Below are 20,343 nucleotides of genomic sequence, written 5' to 3' on the forward strand. Positions count from 1 at the left end.
TTCAGTTGGAGGATTATTTTAACCTTGATAAATATAGATGTGTCAGTCCTAGCTTTATGACTTTTATGGCTAAAAGTTATTGTTTAAGTTGTAATTTCTGTTTCAAAATAACTTTTTGTCACATGCACACGTGGCTAAGAGGGGCTAACAAAGCCTTTGTCTCTTGCAAAGGTGAAGAAGGAAATGATCAAACAATCGACCTTGAGATGCAAGAGGAGAACCTCACAGTGTCCTGGAAGTCTCCCTCGCACTCCCCTGACAATCTTAAACAATATGTGGTGCAATACAAAGAGTGTCCATCTGGCCAAGGGTTTGACTGGATCAAAGTGGACAGTAGCCAGACCACGGCTCTTTTTGAAGGTTTGTTTGGTTTGGATATACAATGCAAAATACACATTTCAGCCATGACATAACGACGGGTGTCCTGGACCGTATGGTACCGGGACGATTTTGGGCGCTGTGAGTTTTTTTTTTGTGGACTGGGCGTGCTTCCCACAGGTGCTGTCTCATCCCATTTGATTTTACCAAGTTTGGAGGCTAGGTGAACACCCCAGACTCTTTGTGGTGTTCTTGGAGCCCTTCCTACGCAGTTTCTTTGGGGCCCAATGCTGTTCTGCTGGGGAGGGGGGCTACTAATACAGGGAAGTGCTATAAGTTGACGCTTAAGGTCAAAGTAACAACCATGTGAATGCCAGGAGGCATGATTCTCAGCAGGACATTGCATTGTAACAAGATGAGCAGTCAACCTGTACAGCAGTTCTTTTCCTGCAAACCGCTCATGTAATGGTCTTTGAAAAAAAAAAAGAAAGAAAGAAACCGTAACTAAAAGTCAAATGTTTCTTTTCAGAAAATCCCAGAGAATGCGTTGTTGGCCTCTGTTGGTTGTTTTCGGAATAACGTTTTTTACTCTGGTGTGTCTCTCCACCTACAGGTGCATTTAAGAAACACACATCATACCAAGTGTCATTGTTTGCAGTGTCAAACAACAATGAAGTCCATCAGCTCTCAACAGCGATTGGATATTCTGTTCAAGGAGGTCAGTATTCTGTGTTGTTTGTGGGCCATCTTCTCAAAATCTACCATTTTTTGCAGATTTGCCTAATTTAAACCCCTTTTCTCTCTCGCGTGGAATGAAACTTATAATCCTCATGTCTTACTCTCCATTAGCCCCCCCGAGAGTGCTATCGTTTCAGGTGTTTTCTTACACTGACACGGAAGCCATTCTATTCTGGGAGCATTTCCCCTGCTCAGGGCACAAAGGGATGATCCTGTATTACCAAATAGGAGTAAACTCGCAAAAAGGTACAAGACAACATATAGTTCAGTACATTACAGTCATTAACTGTTTCAGTCAAATAATGTTGGTGTATGCCTACTGATTGAAAATGAGCGTGCTGCATGTGAACAAAAACAAGGTGAAAAAACTAAAAGATTCATTGGGCTGTATTTATCAAGCATCTCAGAATTCATTTCTCACTCGTTTGCCGAAAAACAAAACAGAGCATTAAAAACCCACCCAAACAAGAGAATATGTGCCACTGTTCTGCGATCAGCCTCAGCTGCAAAATGGACATGACGCTTGCATCGCGCGGCATCGCAATGATGCAAGCGTCATGTCTGCATCGCAGAGAGCAGCTTGACTCCTCGTATTCCATATGAAGATGAATCATTAAGCTAAACAGCCAATGCAACTTACTAAGATTGTCTATGAAAAACCTTTATTTATTAAGCTGTACACATGCCATAGGAAATCAGCGCCCCTGGCTGGAGTTGAACAGTAACAGCCCTAGTTGCCTTCTGTCCACCTCACATCTGCAGCATTGTGTGCTGCGTTGAATGTCATGATTTTCATTTCCTCTCCCGTGTTAACATACTAAAGCATCCACACCAGCTGTGTGGCATGCAGATCTCAGCCGTACATCTCGAGTTCTCACCTGATGCCTAGGTGCCTGAGGCGAGTTGGGCAAAAAGGATATTGAACTTTTCAAGTCGCATCAGCCGTGGATTACACAAAGCTCAGAGGCGTCGCTGTGTTTGAGAATGACTGCAAGCAACAACAAGGCTGTGATGCGACAGCATGGCACAAGCTGCGTTCTCAGTGTAAAGCCGGGCATCACATCAACACAGCAGACACGCTATCGTCTATCGAAACTCCTCTGCTCAGTCCCGCCTCGTGTAGGCCAATGCCGCGGTGCCTGTGTGGTTCAGTCAGACATGACATTGTACAGGCGAGGATTTAATTTAGTGGTCCTTTCTATAACCTAAAGGGTTAATCAGCTCAATTAGAAAGAGCACTGCTCCACTTGGGAGAAAATCGTGGCTGTTTTCTCTTGGTTAGGTGGAGCAGGAGACATTATAATTTGTTTTTATCAAACTTCCCCCTCAATCACCAAGTATAAACACTGAAAAAATAAGATTGGTGCATTTTTTAATCCCTTGAGTATATATTTGAAATAAATTAACACTATAGTTATGAACTATATATTGGATGACTTTCTAATTGGAGAAGCTTGATCACTTGGGCCTTGCTTTTTTTAACAGCAAAAGATACATATACGGGTGTTTGTCCACGACACGTTGATTACATCATTTAACTTTGAAAAAATACGTTTGTCCTAGTGTACAACATCAGCGTAAGCCCAGGTCATGGAAACAAGACTTTCAAGCTGCAAGACCTTAATCCAGGCCAGGACTACAAGGTGTGGATCAGAGCGGTGACTGCGGCGGGGCCCGGTGATACTTTTACCAAAATGTTCAAAACACTCCGCCAGAAAAAAATTGGTACGACATCATTTTTAAACTTTTGCTTGTTTTTGTTGCTTATTTATATTTATTTATAGTGAAAATGTATAGTAAGACTTTTTAAAAGATGGGTTGAACATATTTGTCTTCATTCAGCAGATTTAGTTCCGGTCTTTGTAGTAATTGGTCTCCTGGCACTCCTGATCAGCCTTGCTTTTATTTTGCTCTGGTAAGACAATCATCTGAAACCTCTCTGACAATACATATATTTTTTTCTTTTTTGTTACTTTCTGTTGCTGAATACTCTGCTGTAACATTCTTAGTGAACCTTTAATAACACAGGAAATGTTTAAAAGATACCGTATGATCACTGTTTTTTAACAGCGTAAGTTTCTCACAGTTTGTAGACATTTTTATTTGACCTCCAAGATTGAAGAGCTATGATAAAATGACTGAGGGTGCTTAATGTCTCTTTTGCTGTTACAACTCTGCCAGTGTTGGTCAAGGAGAGAGCAAAGTGTGTCCACTTATGCCTCAGTGTATCTATGAGAAAGTGCCAGATCCCAGCAACAGCCACATCTTCAAACAGATGAAGCACCAGGTGACTGAAATGATAGAAATTCTTTGTCTTTTGTGAGCCAAGGTGTAATCTAGGAACAAGAATTAAGATGGATTGTTTATCCTTAGTGATACCTTTTATGTCCACTTGCTTGTTCTGTACATAATTGCTTACCATTTGTTTTACTATGGATTGACAAAAATGCAAAAATACTGTTTTTATATCTCACCATAGATTAATGAGCCCTTGTCTTGGATCTGCAATTCCATTAACGAACCTAATCCCAAGATCTCTCTGTTGGAAGTTGTGGAAATGAAGTCCAGGGCTTTCGAACCTGACGGGCTAACCAGCCCATTCGTGAAAGATGAATGTTCACGGACGAACAGCCAAGAGGATCAGAGGGAAGATCCTGCCTCAGAGGAGTGTGACAGGACAGACCACAGATGTGGAAGAAAGGAGTACAGCAAAATGGTCGACTCCGACGAGGAGAAGGTTGATTGTTGGAGCTCATCGGAGGAAGAGCAGTGCACATCGGGCTACGAGAAGCACTTCATGCCCTCCTCTTTAGAAATACTGGCAGATTGACAATTTCTTCACAAATTATGGATCTTCATTTCAATCATTGCATTTTAACTTGTATTTGTTGCTCTGATTTGTAGGACCCTGTGAGGTAGACTCAGAAAGATTAATCTGCAGGATTTAATGAAAGTCAGCCCTCTCTTTCTATTTATGGCCTCCAACCTTAGCATTTGATTATTTTTGTATTTAGTATCCCCTTGTCGTCTTCCTTTTGGGCTTTTGTTACTTTTCAATTCCAAATACCACTGATAGTGAGGCTAACATGGGTTGAATATTCTTATATTTTCTAATTCTTGTCTAAACTGTTGCTGCAGCACGTTGTTGCTTTTGGAGCTGGAGGTGGTTTAGCAAATAACGAGTTCCTTAATTAGTGAAGACAAGGGCATGAGTAAGGATTCTAGCATTATTGAATGAGAGAAAAGGCCTTGTCCTGGAATATATTTCAGATTTAGGTTATTTCAATTTGGTTATGTAACCGAAATGTCTGGAAATTTTAACATCAGAATCAAGAATTCTGTTTTATTAAATTTTTTTTTGCCTCACGAGTTCATAGCCATGGGGTGCCAGTGTTTGTATTAAAGATGGTGCTTCCAAATACCATAATTTCAGTCTTATGATTATGTAACATTAAGTAATAGGACATCCAAGATTCCTTGATTTCCTGATGAATGCTTGAGTGGACTTTCAACTATGAAGCTACTGGAAATGTGTATATGTTTTACCCACTGAATGTAACTCATGTGGTATCGGGTGTCATTTTTTTTACTGTATTAAAAATGCTGTTTTAATGACAGCACAGCCATGCTGGAAGAATATGGCCAAGTTGTGTCCAACTTAGACTTGACATGCAATTGTTATGCATGCAGTTTAAATCAAGAACGTTTCAGAGTGAAGATACATTTTGAAATTTAGTTGAGAATGATTGGTGAAATTTTTTGAAAGAACATCATTCATCTTATCCAACAATAATAAATATATATATATATAAATATATATATATATTTTTATTATATATATTATATATATTATATATATATATAAACTAAATTTACAAAGTAAATAGTGTGGTGAGAATATGAATATGAATGCATTAATATCTCCACAAGTTTCTCTTAGTTTTCTTTATTAATTGCACTCGGATATATTATCTTGTTTATTAAATTTTTTTTTCTTTTCTTTTTTTTTAGAACTACTTCTATATTTGGTGGGTGCATGTAAGTTCCACTGTAATCTCGCGTGGTTACCTAAACGTGTGTTGAACGGAAGCCTCCGTCGGTCAATTTCAGTCGGCGTGCTCATTTGAACAAGAAGAACCGCTACGAAGAAGAGCGGCCCAGCACTGATTGCCCAACTTACAAATCAATATTGTAGGTACAGTTGCAGTCAGTCTTTAATTTGCCAGAATGTTTAACTGAATCTTTAATCGTTCTTATCGTTTCATCGGGTAAGGTGTTGATAGAGCAAATATCAAGGAAACCTTCGGTTGAATATCGTTAGCCTGGCTAGTAGCTTTAGCATTAGCTCAGACAGTGGAACTCTATGCGCAGGCGGCTTAGTGGCTAAGGCCACCAAAGAAAACGTGTTCAGCAAGTTAGTAACGGTTATTAGCCGTTAATCGTTTTTGCTAAGTGCGATTTTTTCACACGGCCTCTCGGACGTTGGCTTTCTCTGAAAGATTGATGTGGTACATGACTACTTTAGATAACAGCAAGCGGTATTTGCTCATTTTTATGCCGGGCACATTGTGACCACCCAGCCGGGAACTGCCCTGTCGAACAGGCCCGGGCAAGAAGGACAAGTTTTATAGCGTCAACTTGGCTCTTTAAAGCACAACCAGCCGATTAATTATAACGCAGCGATCGTTGTGATAAGAGAACCATATCTGCAAAGTCAAATGTAAGCGAGGGTATAACACATGGATTGCTAACACGAGCCCGGCCACGGCGGCCCAGCTTCGTGTCTGACTTATTTCCTGACTTCTTTCACTCGGACCAACACGTTCGCATGGGACCCACTCAGGTTACTCCAGCGTCTCGGGCCAGCGCACTAATTATCACGGTGTGTCCATTCAGGGGGGAAAAAAGTAATGAGACAAGAAGCGTTTCCGTAGCCTAGATGGGGGGTGGGGGTAGGATTAACTTGATGCGGTTAAGCCGGGTCACAGAGATTTTAGCTGGCCGTGTTGTCTGATGTCCTTGTTTTTGTGCCTGGGTCAGATTTCCAAATGGTTTATGTGTTCGCATTTGGGCAGTCCCAGCTCGATTAACAGTGATCGTTTCTTTTCTCACACTACCTGTTACCCATCTCCCTCGTGGGTTTGTGTCCACAGCGGACCAACGTGTCAGCTGCTGGATCTACCCACATCTACATTTTGACTGTAGTCTTTCTTCTTCAACGCCTGTATACAGTAGCTTATAAAGTCAAAGTAGCTATACACGTGGACTGGAAATGATGCATTTAAACCACCTGACTTTCACTGATGGTGTTTGTATTCATACTGTCTGATCCAGAGACCACATGCTTGCATGTGTCTCTTCATTCATCTTAACAACATGTAAAGAACTGTGTAATGTGGATTAATCTGTGTGTTTGACAGGATGGAGTGGCAGCCAGATGAGCAGGGACTTCAGCAGGTCCTCCAGCTGCTCAAAGACTCACAGTCGCCCAACACTGTCACACAGAGGGCTGTCCAACAAGTATCCTGCAGCAGTGCAATCTGGAGGGAGGGGAGGGGAGGGGGGTGCTTTGTAAAGCTAGCTCTAATCACATATTTTACAGTCGTGTTTTGTGCTAGTGCAACAGGAGTTTGACCTGTAAAGTGTAAATAATGCTGCCAGATCTCTTATCTTACATTGAAAGTTGAGCGTTTTCCACACTTTGAGTAGAGCTTCCACTGCATGTACAGTTCACGCATCAAAGATTTGCTGCCAGTGTTTGATTTATTTATTTTTGTACATGAAATGGTCCTTGACTGCCCCTTCTAGAAACTTGAACAACTCAACCAGTTCCCTGATTTCAACAACTATCTAATTTTCGTCCTCACACGACTTAAAACTGAAGGTGAGTTGTAGCTCCTCCCCACCGTTTTTGTGTTAGTTCGACCGAAATCGGACTCTTAGAAACGCACACAAACGCATAAATCGGACCAAAATGAAGTTTTATTCAAATTGGCTGAGTTCAAACGGTGTAAGTTGACACAGACGTGTTCTCAATAAAGCTGCTCTCATTCAAATATGTAAGCTCACAGTCCCTAAAAGCTTCTCCAGACCAACTCAGAAGGTGTAGAATGTTTTGAAAGTTTTTATTTTTCTCTTTATTTACTGTCTGCAGAGGCATGGCACTGAACACACTTTGCTTTAGGACTTGACCGTGCTCCTTTGCATGTATATCGGGGCAATGATGGCGGTCCAGTTAAATATTCAGCTCACAGTAATTATCCTTCGACACTACTGTGTTAGCCATACTAATGCGGAATGCTTTGTCTCACACACACACACACTTCGTTTCCTTTATTTCTGTCATATTGCATCTGTTACAAATGACGTTAAGCTACAGCTCTTGGTGTGACTGTGGTAGATGTGCTGCTGACTAACAGTCGTAGGCCTACCACTGGTATCCTGTTTCCTGCGCCAGGTTTTTCTTTCTGTGTGTCTTTGCCTTTTTAACCTTAACTTGGATCTGTTCACATGTGGCACTTCAACACATTTAAGTGCCATTACTGAACTGATAAGCTGACAACTGCCCACTGGTGATCACCCAGAATGGTGGCACACGGCGTGTCGAAAACATTTAGAATCATTTTAAACCATCTGCAGCCATGTAAAAACAATTGGACAAGCCTGAGAATGAGTGTTTAAGTTTGTACAGTTGGAGTTTTACAAAGGGATTCCAGTCGGTAGAATACTGATCTGCACTCTGATGACTTCCATTAGAAAGTTCTTCTTCCTTTCCGACTGCTCAGACCTCACTTTCCTCCTCCTGTTTTCAGACGAGCCGACCCGCTCCTTGAGCGGTTTGATACTGAAGAACAATGTTAAAGCCCACTACCAGAACTTCCCCCCCGCTGTTGCGGATTTCATCAAGCAGGAATGCCTCAACAACATCGGCGATCCCTCGCCGCTCATCCGTGCCACCATCGGTAAGCATCGCAGTCTAACCGTGTTCATTCGCCAACCAACATCTGGAGGTGATGCATAAAAACCAAAACATCTGAGTGACTGTGAGGGTGTTTGTATTCATACTGTCTGATCCAGAGCTGCTGCAAAAGGAAACTGCGTGTAGTGATGTTGCTTATAAATCTGACCTAAAGGAGGCTTTCATCTCTGCTTCCTGTGCTCCTCTAGGCATCCTCATCACTACTATTGCCTCCAAAGGAGAGCTCCAAACATGGCCTGAACTGCTGCCCCAGCTCTGCAACTTGCTCAACTCAGAGGACTACAACACCTGTGAGGTCAGCACCAACCCAGCTTTGGCTTCTTCTCTCTTTTTATTTTGTCCTTTCTGCTCCTGCTGAGACTCGTAAATGTACAGAGTACTGAGTCAGTGGATGATACGTTTAGTTTTCCCTCTCTGGCAGGCACAGCAAAGTTAAACGGGGAGTTTGGGGTTGGGGTGGGGTCAAAAATAGCTAGTTTCTGTGTGGGAACCTATCGTCATGAAAGTATGCGCAGCCATGGGAGGCATCTTGATAATTTCCATTTAGTTTTCACAATATGTCCATTTTAAAACTGCACAAGCATCTCTTTCAAAATATTAGGTGATTTAGTTCATCTTAATGATGTTCGATACGGGAATTAGATTATCTTTCAGAAGTCATGAAAGACCTCTTGGCAAGCTGAGCAGCCAGTTAAATGCCCTCATTGCACACCTGGAAGCCGTAGTTTCATATTAGCATCTGTTTATGAGTCACAAACGCATTTATTTTTTAATATTTTTCAATAATAGCCTAAAAAATGTCTCTTTTTTTATTTTTATTTGCATGCGTGCTTGATGTACAAATATATCCCTTAAGATAAATGGTCTTCTGTATTGGCCCCCCCACACCCAAAATCAAGCAAACTCATTTCAAAAGCAAAATTGTGTGCAATGCAGTCGTTGCTTTCGCTCCGGCTCGATCTTCTGATGCAGTGTCATTCTCTCCTCTGTGTCCGTGTATGTTTGCGTTTGATTTGACAGCCTTTCTATGTATGTCCGTGTCTCAGGGCTCGTTCGGCGCGTTGCAGAAGATCTGCGAGGACTCGTCGGAGCTGCTGGACAGCGACGCTCTGAATAGGCCGCTCAACATTATGATACCTAAATTCCTTCAGTTCTTCAAGCATTGCAGCCCTAAAATTAGGTACAAGACAGAGCAGGACTTGTTTTTGTTTGTTGCCAGCGTCTGAATGTGATGTGCACTAACATCTGGCTGGTTTTGTGTTTACTTTAACCCTCTCGTTGACATACAATTTCACAGAACGTTTGCATTAATTTCTTGGATTTCTTTTTTTAATTATTACTGTTATGTCATAGTATAATAAGTGGAATTTCAGATGCTTCTTGTACATGCAGAGAAAGAGCAAATTAGGTCATTGGCTTTTTAATGTTAAAAACTGGCGTGCTCTCTGGGCACAAAATGCCTTTTTCCTGTTTAGTTTTTTTCACGTTTATGTTTAAGTAAGAAAGGAAACTTCCCTTTCTTAGCAAACCAAAGTGTTGACATTGTTCAGTTGAGACGTTTTGCATTGACTTACAGGTCGCATGCTATAGCCTGCGTGAACCAGTTCATCATCGGCAGAGCCCAGGCCCTGATGGACAACATCGACACCTTCATCGAGGTAAACCGTGGGTTTGAAAATGCATCCTCTCTTTTTTTGAACAGCACCCGCTTTATTGTCCCTTTATCATTTGGATTTTTGAATCTTTTTGTGGTTCCCTCTCGGTCTTCCTTTTCCTCCTCCCTGTCAGAGCCTCTTTGCTCTCGCAGCAGATGAGGACTCCGAGGTTCGAAAGAACGTGTGCCGAGCCCTGGTCATGCTGTTGGAGGTCCGCATCGACCGCCTCATCCCCCACATGCACAGCATCATCCAGGTAAGTGGAATTTTAGGTCGGTCGTGCTTCTGGACGTGATGACACACCCAGCTCATTGATTAAGAGTGATACCTCAAGTTCCTATTGTTTCTGATCCAGATTTTCAAGACCCCATGCTAGGACATTGCACAACAGTGTGATTTTTTTTGTTTTCTGTCGGCTCACACAACCTGTTCTCGTGCCTCTCTCCTCTCCTGCAGTACATGCTGCAGCGGACTCAGGATCCTGATGAGAACGTGGCTCTGGAGGCCTGTGAGTTCTGGTTGACTTTGGCAGAGCAACCCATCTGTAAAGAGGTGCTGTCCGGACACCTGGTGCAGTAAGTCGCTCATCATTTCTAGAAGTGATAGGTCTGTAATTTCAATGTGAACTTCAAGTCTGTAAGGTCACTAAATCCAGGCCACTGTATGAGTGTCATCAAATCAAGTTTAATGCATAATCACCTTTTCTCTCCTTATCAACAGACTTACCCCTATCTTAGTAAATGGGATGAAGTATTCAGAGATAGACATCATACTACTGAAGGTGAGGACATTTTTGTTCTTTTAGATTATAAATGCCCCCTCATACAATGAGACTTTGGGTCTCATTTTGACTGCAGAAGAGAATAAAAGAACGTCTGAAGAGTGTTAGCAAGCGCCGATGTGACAGCCGAAGCGTTTGTGCTCATTTCTCCAGGGAGACGTGGAGGAGGACGAGGCCGTGCCGGATAGCGAGCAGGATATCAAGCCCCGGTTCCACAAGTCGCGCACGGTCACCTTGCAGCACGAAGGAGGGGAGGGAGAGGAGGGGGAGGACATCGAAGATGACGACGACGATGACGACGACACGCTGTCTGATTGGAATCTACGTAAGTGATAAGAAGTGCTTTAAAGCTGAGTGTTGTGTCCTTGCTTTTCAACCCATTTTCCTCCCTGCATTTTAGACCCCAATTTGATCACATTTTTGAGAGCTGACTTTTGGAGGAATTGAGTGTTTGTAACAGGCCTTTTTCCTGTGATTTCAGGGAAGTGCTCAGCCGCAGCACTGGACGTGCTGGCCAACGTGTTCCGCGACGATTTGCTGCCTCACCTTTTGCCACTCCTGAAAGGCCTGCTCTTCCACCCAGACTGGGTCATTAAGGAGTCCGGCATCCTGGTATTGGGGGCCATAGCTGAAGGTAATAGTTGCATGACTCACAGTTTGCATACACACATCCGGTCTTTGTTGTATATTTTGATTTCCAGTTTTCAAGGAAGATTGAGCTGCACACACTGCTCATACAAAATGATTGAGCTGCACTGCACATGTTCTGTGTTGAGACCAAAGGCCTCAGTCAAGATGTTTATACTGGACTGTTGATTAAATGCAAAAATGTCTTAATTGAAACCTCAGCAGAATCATTTGTGGCGTACGGTTTGTGACATGAAAATGTACTTTTTTTTTTTTACTGTTTCCACTAATTCGCTCCTTTGCACCTCTCTTGGCGCTTCAGGCTGCATGCAGGGCATGGTGCCCTACCTGCCCGAGCTGATCCCCCATCTCATCCAGTGTCTGTGTGACAAGAAGGCCCTGGTGCGCTCCATTGCCTGCTGGACCTTGAGTCGCTACGCACACTGGGTGGTCTCCCAGCCCCCCGACTCCTACCTCAAACCCCTCATGACGGAGCTCCTAAAACGGATCCTGGATGGCAACAAGAGGGTGCAGGAGGCTGCCTGCAGGTGAGCACGTTTACACTCTTCCTCTGCTGCTCACGTGGACGTGATGAAACACCCAGCTCATTGATAAACAATGATACATTTTGTTCCTATATTTTCTGATCCACACCCCTGCATGCATTCTCCCTAAAGCGCGCACACACAACAAGAAGATTAGATATTTATTATCTCATCTTGGTTTTCCCAGTGCATTTGCCACCTTGGAGGAGGAGGCATGCACAGAGCTGGTGCCCTACCTGAGCTTTATCCTGGACACACTGGTCTTTGCCTTTGGGAAGTACCAGCACAAGAATCTGCTCATCCTTTATGATGCGATAGGAACTCTGGCAGATTCAGTGGGTCACCACCTCAATCAGCCTGTAAGTGTCTGTGAAACAATCACTGCATGCACTTCCATGCCTCTTTTTTTTTTTTTTCGCTCTTCCCCCTGTTTGTATGGTTTTGCATACATAAGAGACGGTATTGCTGGCATAGCATGCAGTTGCACGTTCATATTTTAAATAAAAAAAATCCCATTTATTTGCACGTTATGTTTAAATCACAAAATGTGTTGCTGAAGCATTGAAAAAGGAGACTAAATCTTGAGCTCTTGCTGTTCACGTTGTCTTTTAGGAGTACATTCAGAAGTTGATGCCCCCCCTAATTGCCAAGTGGAATGAGCTAAAGGATGAAGACAAGGATCTTTTCCCCCTTTTGGAGGTGAGTGGCTTCTGGTCCTTGTAATGTAGCAAATATTTACTACCCTACAGACTTTCCTGCCATTTTCTTCCCCTTTCTGTTGCTAATCTATATTGAAATGAATTGCTCTTCAGATGATGCTTTCTTTCAGTTTCTCTTACAGGTAGTTGTTCCTTTTTAAATTTAAAAACAGTTTTCAGTATCTGGACATGATGAAACACCCAGCTCATTGACACAGAATGATACATTTTGTTCCTATGTTTTCTGATCCAGATATTGCTTACTTCAGGTTTTATGGCACTTGAAATGGTGTTAACAACATGAACCTCAGCATCCTCATTATTTGCTGTGTGATATCCTCACAGGGACAGGTGCCAAGCAGCAAACAGACATTTTTATCCCCTTTCTGTTGCTAATCTATATTGAAATGAAACGCAAATCATTTCAAGGTTACAAAAGCATAAACTAAGTTAATTTTTTACCTGCTGTCTTTGGTATTTGTTGGTTACACACTCGTAAAACTAACTTTGCTGTCACTGAATTCCCCTTAGTGTCTGTCGTCGGTGGCCACAGCCCTACAGAGCGGGTTTCTGCCGTACTGCGAGCCCGTTTATCAGCGCTGTGTCACACTAGTGCAGAAGACGCTCGCTCAGGCGATGGTGAGAATGCAAAAACCACACACAAAGCAAATAAATGCTTTCCAGGCCGGCACAGAGGAAGCTTTGGGACTTAATGTGTCTCCTGCCTGTACAGATGTACAATCAGCATCCAGACCAGTATGAGGCTCCGGATAAAGATTTCATGATCGTGGCCCTGGATCTGCTGAGCGGCCTGGCTGAGGGCCTGGGGGGCCACGTGGAACAACTGGTGGCTCGCTCTAACATCATGACCCTGCTTTTCCAGTGCATGCAGGTATGATTGGATGGTTTTGTAGTTTTACTATGTTACCTGCTTGTAGAAGTGCCCAGAGAGTAAAATGGTCTGTTTCTGTTGCAGGACACGATGCCTGAGGTGAGGCAAAGCTCCTTTGCCCTGCTGGGTGATCTAACCAAGGCATGCTTCCTCCATGTGAAACCCTGCATTGGTTAGTGGCTTTGTTAAAGAAGACTGTACAGCTGCCACATCTGAACCTGTTGTATCTGCACAGATACTGAAGCCTTTAATGAGGGCCAGTTAAACATAGGAAGATGTAAAGAAATTGTATTGGTGTGTTTGCATGCTGGTGTCTTAACCGGTGTGTCTATTTGCTCCCCTCCAGCTGAGTTCATGCCCATTCTGGGGCTCAATCTGAACCCGGAGTTTATCTCTGTGTGTAACAACGCCACCTGGGCCATTGGCGAGATCTCCATGCAGATGGGTAAGAATGAGAGCTCAGGTCTGTTTGATGGGTTCGTTTTCTTTCAGTTTCTCTTACAGGTCGTTGTTCCTTTTTACTTTAAAAACAGTTTTCAGTATCTGGACATGATGAAACACCCAGCTCATTGACACAGAATGATACATTTTGTTCCTATGTTTTCTGATCCAGATATTGCTTACTTCAGGGTTCACCAGGCTTCTGGTGGTGCATTTTGGTGTCTGAAGGTTTACGTGTGCCAGCTTGCGTGATGCAGACAGATCTGTAGGGCTGTGCAAACAGAAACCAACATTGTCTCGGTCGTTACCTGTGTTTCTCGGCTTTGGCAGAGCTTGTGCTGCAGTTTCCTCCAGGCAGGCATTTTATATAGATGTTGAAGTTGTGCAGCCTCCTGATAAAGTGGGTAATCCGTGTGGTGTTCCTCTTTTATGGCACTTGAAATGGTGTGTTAACAACACGAACCCGAGCATGTCTGTGAGTGCGTGCATGCCTAACAAAGCCATTGTGTGTGGCAAAAGTCAGCCTCGTGAACTTCTGTGTGATATCCTTACAGGGACAGGTGCCAAGCAGCAAACAGAGAATTGTCCAGGTGAGCGTAGCGGTGCGGCAAACCAGTTGTCTTTGAGGCCAGCTTGCACACAGTGGAATAGAATCAATAGAATGAGAATCACAATTCACTCAATATGTTCTTACCATTTTAGTAAATATGATCATCCACTTGCAGTTCTGAAGAAACCCCTCATAACAGGAGATACAGTAACTTGCTATCTAAAGTCAAATGTCCGGATACGGTCTATGGTCTGGAGAACTTGAAGGTGACCTCCAATAGGTCACGTTCCAGTTATCGCCGAATAAAAGATTTTAGCAACCAAAAACCATAAACTCAGCTGTCGCAGATCCATGCAGACAGATTAAAACATAAGGCGACTAACCGTGCTCAGTAGTCACGGCACTGGAGGTGTGGTTATTGTGGCTCGTCGTCTCTGGAGATTCATAAGCACACGGTTTGATTTCTCGACAGACTTTTTAGTGTCGGAACAGGAAACGATGTACTTGATGTTAAACTCAATTCCTCCTTAAAATTTAATCTAGCTTGAACTGCATTCAGTCATCTGCTGCTTAGCACTGGCAGTTGTAATCTCAGTAAAGAGGACACTTTCTAAAACGTAGTGTTTATTGTAACAGCTGTTTTTGTGTTTGTAAACGTGCGTATGAGTCAGAAGTTTAGTTTCGGTGTAAAACTGCACCAAAAAATTATGGATCAGTTTCTGCAAACCCAAATAGTTAGATTCTGTACGACCTCTAGACTCTTTCTTTTTAGACAAATGAATCTGATAGATAAAGCCTGTTTGAACACGAGATGATCTGCCAGTGTTGACCCATCATCCTCCAGTGTTTGATGGGGTGTTCTTTCTCTGTTTCTAGGTGCAGAGATGCAGCCTTACGTGGGCATGGTGCTGCCTCACCTGGTGGAGATCATCAATAGACCCAACACACCAAAGACTCTGCTGGAAAACACAGGTACACGGACAAATACACACACACACGCGTTATATAGCCTCCGGTTACGGTCACACGGGAGTGTTGATGTGAACTATTCCTCTCATGTCTCCCCATGTGTAGCCATTACAATTGGCAGGCTGGGTTTCGTCTGTCCTCAGGAAGTGGCACCACAGCTGCAACATTTTATTAGACCCTGGTAAGTCGTGTGTGAGAGAGAGAAAATGTTCATTCAGACATATTAGATTAGGCAGATGATGTAAAGATGCACAGCTTCTTTCGTTTGCCTCTTGCACTGCATGTGAATGAGCTGAAAAGTAGTTTAGAGTGGACACACATTTACTGATAGAGCATCTTTTCCCAGGTGCTCGTCATTGAGGAATATCAGAGATAACGAAGAGAAGGACTCGGCCTTCCGGGGAATCTGTGTGATGATCGGCGTCAACCCGGCGGGAGTGGTGCAGGTGAGGCGATAATGCTTTAAAGCTGCCGGGGTCATCAAAATAAGCCGGGCTCGACTTCCGTGTGCAACTAATTGACTACTAATTTCTGCCCAGGACTTCATTTTCTTCTGCGACGCTGTGGCTTCGTGGGTCAGCCCAAAGGATGACTTGAGAGACATGTTTTATAAGGTGAGCGCCCCATCAAAGGGAGAAAGGTGTTACCCTGTTGAGCTACTGGATGGTGCTTGAAATCAAATCGTTCCCTCTTTATGTGCAGCACTAGCTCACCACACTCTGTGATGATCACTCATCAGACATTCGAAATCTGACTGTATGGTGCGGATGGTTTTTGGGTCTGAGAAGTACGGTGAAGCTTGGTTTTGAGAGGAAAATGTTTCTATTCAAGACGTCGCGATTTATGAAGGATCGTCTATAAGTTTCAGTGAGAAACAGGGTGTCTACTGGACAGTTTGCTAAATCTCTTAGACTTCTTCCACAATAAAAACAAAGGTGAGGATGGAACTGGGTGCTTTCACCACAGTGGTGACTGAAGCAGTACATCTTTGGCTACATGCAGAGGTTCCTGTGTTTTTCAAAAGCCTAATTCATAAAAGCTTTAGTCGAGGAAGCTTGACACTCGCTGCCCCGTCGGCATTAACTCAGCTGGCTGAGACTTTTAATTGTGAAAGCCTGCTTGAGAGCTCTTCTGTTTTTTTTTTTTTTCCTTTTCTTTTCAAAGATCCTGCATGGCTTCAAGGACCAGGTTGGAGAAGAGAACTGGCAGCAGTTCTCCGAGCAGTTCCCCCCTCTGTTGAAGGAGCGCCTGTCGGCCTGCTATGGCGTCTAACCACACCCCTCCCTTGGTCCACGGACCTGTTAGGTACGTCCGCAACCCCCCCCCCCCCCCCCCCCCCCTTACACCTCCTTCTGGATGTGATGAAACACCCAGCTCATTGATAAGCAATGATACCTTTTGTTCCCAAACACATCTTCTGATCCAGAATCCCCCTTTTCACCGACACAGCCACGCTTCTCTGGCCTCTGAACCCATCTTCCACTGACTTGCCTTTGCTCTGTCGTCTTTTTCCCCAGGTTAATGAAGGGGAGGGTAACCGGGGAACTCATTGCACTGCCCAGAACGTGGGGAGAAACTAGAGCTGGAGGGATGTGACTGGCCTTGACCCTTCACTCTGCGGATGGCCTCCCTTTCCCCCGCGCCCTGTTTGTCTCTGTGAGGGAGGGTGGGAGGAGGGTGGTGGGTGTGGGAGGGTAAACTGGGGATATACATATACCTCTGGGATTAAACGCCTCACTAAATCCAACACACTCAAAAGCGACTTTCGCCAACAAGACCGCAGGGATCCTAGGTAAGTGAGGACAATATAGGGGCAGAGTTTACCGCCCCCTCCTCGATTGGAATATTCTCATGAGTTAGATGATGGCTGGGAGGGGAGGGGGTGGCAGATAGGTACATAGAGGAATTATCTGAACCAGCATAGGGTGCCACAATCCCAAATCCTACAACACGTGTAGAATGACTCACATGTAGCTGTGTTTAAGCCGGCTTGTGCCAGAGGCCAAACAGAAAACAGATGCTTTTACAATGTAATGACGTGCACCAAACTTTTTGCACCTTTTACTGCAAAAACTGCATAAACTTTTTGATGTGCATATACTTGGGTCTTTCGTCATATGTAGCTGAATTTAATTTCCTTCCTCTTCCCTTGGTTGCTGACTTCCTCCGTAACTGTTAGATTTGATTTCTTTCCCCTCATCCGAGGCAATAGAGTTGCAGTCCACCTGTCCTCCGAGGTTTTTAAACGACCGCAGTACCAAAATACCGCATGGCATACGATCACCTTTAGTCGCATGTTTGAGTGAGCGTCTTCTTCATTTGCTGCATTAAACATCATCAGTGCAGGGAGGCTGCCGTCATTTCGGGCTGTCAGGGGCTTGTTTCTTTTGTCTTTATACATGCTGTCTAATCATTGTCCCCATAGTGTAATGAAGGCAGTGTGTTAAGACCAACTCTAGGTATACCGATTCAGGAATTCGGCTCGTGTTTGGTGGTTGTTAATGCAACAGGGGTTCAAATACTGTAGGCAGATCAAGAAAACTATTTGCTGCTGTAGTTTTGTTTTTTAGGATATTTACATAACGGACTTGATGAAAGCGATAAGACATCACCAAGAATTAATTGGTTCTTATTGGTATCGATGCACTTTTTCTGTAAGAAATCTAGAATTTCTCATATAAGGCATACAGTAATACTGAACTTGAGATAGTTTTTTTTTTTTCTCTCTTTGATAAGTGATTTTAGGACTGTTGTCTAAGCATGATAATGTTAAGCAATGGTAAAGTGACATGGGTAAGACTCGAGGCCTCTTAGCATAGTTTTATATTGCAGCTCCTTTAAACGGACTGAATAGGATTTAAGAAGGGGGGTGGGGGTGGTATCGTATTTAAGATATCTTGGATCCATGTCCCGCTGCACCTGTCAATCCATACATGCGTATTGGGATGTTCCCGCCTTTCTCACCACAACTTCTTGGTTATCAATGGCCATTTGAGCCAAACTTGTCATAATCATTGCATGCGTTTCGTCAAGATTTTCAGTCTTTTTATAACCGTCCCTTTAAGGGATCTACCTTATAAGAGCTTTGTCGATGGCAATGCAACTCGCTGCTGGACTAATAAGGTACTTCTCCAGCTTCTGATCAAACTAGTGATTGTTGTTGCCATATATTTACCCGTTGATACTGTGTAGGGTATGCCTGGGACTACAGAGTCCTATTAATTCTCCCCTGACACTGGTTAGCTAATGGGAGGGAGCGGTGGTTGTTATTCAACTTTATCTTTTTAGATATTTTTCCATAGTGGACAGTTGTAATGGAAGTGCGCATGGCTCTTTTTGTCTGTTGGTGTTAGCACACGTAGACATAATTTAGCACCAGCCCTATTTTAAGGTTATGTTTGGGAGGTTAGTTTCAGTCTCGCCTGTGCCGATGTAGCCCCCCACCCCTCCCACCGGGTATATTAACATTTACCTGCCAGGTAACAGTCTGATCATCAGGTTGCACAAGAGCTCCTGAGATGAAGCTTGTCGGGAGGGCGAGAAGAAGCATCAATGAGTGAAGAAGCATCAATATAAGCTTCTATCTGTGGATTATGCATTTTGTAGAATAAGCATTAATACGGGATTTTACATTTTTCTCCCTTAACAAATGTGACACGGATTTAGTTTGACTGCCACAGTGTTTTAGATCGTGCAACTTTTCATCCGCTGCAGCGCTCAAGCGAGAGAATATTGACGGTATCTGCTGTGGATCTAACTGGTAGCATGTTATGGAAGGGTGCAGCTCCTGTGCCACGAAGGATTGGTGTAGAAAAATCGAGGCTTTTACCACTCCTTCGCCATGTTGATACGCAAATTGTACACAAAATTCAAGTGAAGCCTAAATGTCCACAAGTTTAACTTTTTTTTTTTTTCTTTTGTCCGTTACTTTTGTTTTATTGCAACTTGTTTTTTAATTTATTTATTTTGTTTGTTTTTTATATTTTTATTTCTTTGTGCTCTGGTGCACAAATACTTTTGGACTTTAAAAGTTTTTTTTTGTTTCCCTTTTTTATTCTTTTTATTTAAAGAACAGTTTTTGTTTCCGTTGTTTTACAGCGTTTACCATCTGATTATGTCAAATTTTTGACAAAAAAAATGGAATGAAGGCGAGCCAGTGCTGGATGCACACCTTGGAGAAGAATGTGGAAAACAAATTCACAACTGTTTCAATCTGAAATCAAGGCTGGCAATTTTAATGTACCTTTTTTTTTTTCTTTTTCTTTTTTTTTTTTCTAAACTGTGGTGCAGGTGGGATGTAATCTGATGTATCCCTTTTTATTTAATTTTTGTGAATAGGGGAAAATAAACTTTTTTTTTCTATTGCGCTCTGAGTTGACTTAAAATTTGTACTGTGTGAAATCCAATATTTCGAGAGAAACTGTCTACCTTTTAGATAAACAGCTGAAACTTGGGAGGGGGGGGGTGATGACGGAACATTGCTCTGAAAATGAAGTTAATTGGCAACGGGTTAATGGAGTTTTCAGACCTCTTATAGTCTGTTTCTCATTGTAACTCATCAGAATTAAATATATTTCATCATCTAGGTTGTGTAATATTAAACTGTTAAAAGCATTTTGAGGACCCTATGAAAGAATTGAGGTTCAATCCCAATTTTGACTTTTCGGGCTCTCCTGAAATTGAAATGAACGCAGCTTCAGGTACTTATCTCAAGCTCAATATCTGAACACACACTACCCATGATGGGCTTAAAAGGAAAAAGTCTTTGAGGGGAGAACTTTCTTATTCAAGTGCCTAACTAAAGCAATTACACACTACACCAGAGTGGCTCTGTTATTACTGAACTTATCTAGCCTGGCTGCTGTTCAGGCTTTTCTGCTATTGTATCATTCTGTGTAGGTAGATATGAGAGAGGCAACATGCACAATAAGACAACAGTATCTAGCTACAGTTGTACGGGGCTTTATTTCTTTTAGTGTTGTCAGCCCCACAATTAACATTAGAAATTCTTCTCCTTTTTGCCCTCTGATATATACATGTTATTGTGCTTAGACTCGAGTTTAGATCATTTCAGGTTAAGAATATTGTTCAGCTGACTCAACATTGCGAAGCAGTATCAGTAACGCCCAAATGGGATTACATGTCGCACA

General features: G+C 42.9%; 2 protein-coding genes and 1 non-coding gene across 9 annotated transcripts in view; all 3 read left to right on the plus strand.

Moving 5' to 3' along the window:
• The window catches only part of il12rb2l (interleukin 12 receptor, beta 2a, like), a 28,798-nt gene extending 24,160 nt beyond the window's left edge, over positions 1-4,638 (plus strand). For 2 of the 3 annotated variants that reach the window (XM_072369022.1, XM_072369021.1), the window contains 7 exons: positions 172-360; positions 932-1,036; positions 1,168-1,302; positions 2,620-2,781; positions 2,899-2,971; positions 3,238-3,343; positions 3,536-4,638. In XM_072369022.1, the coding sequence (XP_072225123.1) occupies positions 172-360; positions 932-1,036; positions 1,168-1,302; positions 2,620-2,781; positions 2,899-2,971; positions 3,238-3,343; positions 3,536-3,886 (1,121 nt within the window). In that variant the 3' untranslated portion in view covers positions 3,887-4,638. The remainder of the gene's footprint in view (positions 1-171; positions 361-931; positions 1,037-1,167; positions 1,303-2,619; positions 2,782-2,898; positions 2,972-3,237; positions 3,344-3,535) is intronic. The other variant, XM_072369023.1, reaches the window with a different exon arrangement.
• A 535-nt stretch (positions 4,639-5,173) lies between these two features.
• Positions 5,174-19,542, plus strand: LOC140272851 (transportin-2). Of its 5 annotated transcripts, XM_072368341.1 has the most exons (26): positions 5,178-5,247; positions 6,477-6,576; positions 6,865-6,940; positions 7,869-8,018; positions 8,224-8,330; positions 9,082-9,215; positions 9,612-9,693; positions 9,824-9,946; positions 10,147-10,265; positions 10,411-10,471; positions 10,625-10,796; positions 10,953-11,105; positions 11,421-11,646; positions 11,831-12,002; positions 12,256-12,342; positions 12,873-12,980; positions 13,075-13,233; positions 13,318-13,405; positions 13,580-13,678; positions 14,229-14,264; positions 15,101-15,196; positions 15,299-15,374; positions 15,540-15,639; positions 15,733-15,807; positions 16,358-16,498; positions 16,711-19,542. In XM_072368341.1, exons 2-25 carry the CDS (start codon positions 6,478-6,480, stop codon positions 16,463-16,465), a joined length of 2,706 nt encoding a protein of 901 aa, XP_072224442.1. In that variant the 5' UTR covers positions 5,178-5,247; position 6,477; the 3' UTR covers positions 16,466-16,498; positions 16,711-19,542. The 5 variants fall into 5 exon arrangements, with proteins under 5 accessions (XP_072224441.1, XP_072224442.1, XP_072224443.1 ...); XM_072368342.1 differs by lacking the exon at positions 14,229-14,264; XM_072368340.1 differs by lacking the exon at positions 14,229-14,264 and having other exon boundaries at positions 5,174-5,251; positions 15,101-15,374.
• Positions 6,323-6,390, plus strand: LOC140274367 (small nucleolar RNA SNORD41). The gene has a single exon (XR_011908323.1). It is a non-coding gene; the product is annotated as a small nucleolar RNA SNORD41 (small nucleolar RNA).
• Positions 19,543-20,343: the final 801 nt, after the last annotated feature.

Source organism: Leuresthes tenuis, unplaced genomic scaffold (assembly GCF_036924035.1).
Source record: "Leuresthes tenuis unplaced genomic scaffold, fLeuTen1.0.hap1 SCAF_17, whole genome shotgun sequence".
In the NCBI taxonomy this organism is placed as follows: Eukaryota; Metazoa; Chordata; class Actinopteri; order Atheriniformes; family Atherinopsidae; genus Leuresthes; species Leuresthes tenuis.

Bases quoted from the DNA above. Each gene is read 5' to 3' on its own strand.
- LOC140272851 (XM_072368340.1), top strand. From the start codon at position 6,478: ATGGAGTGGCAGCCAGATGAGCAGGGACTTCAGCAGGTCCTCCAGCTG. The intron at 6,941-7,868 runs GTGAGTTGTAGC...TCCTGTTTTCAG, and splicing joins CACACGACTTAAAACTGAAG to ACGAGCCGACCCGCTCCTTG. The intron at 8,019-8,223 runs GTAAGCATCGCA...GTGCTCCTCTAG, and splicing joins GCTCATCCGTGCCACCATCG to GCATCCTCATCACTACTATT.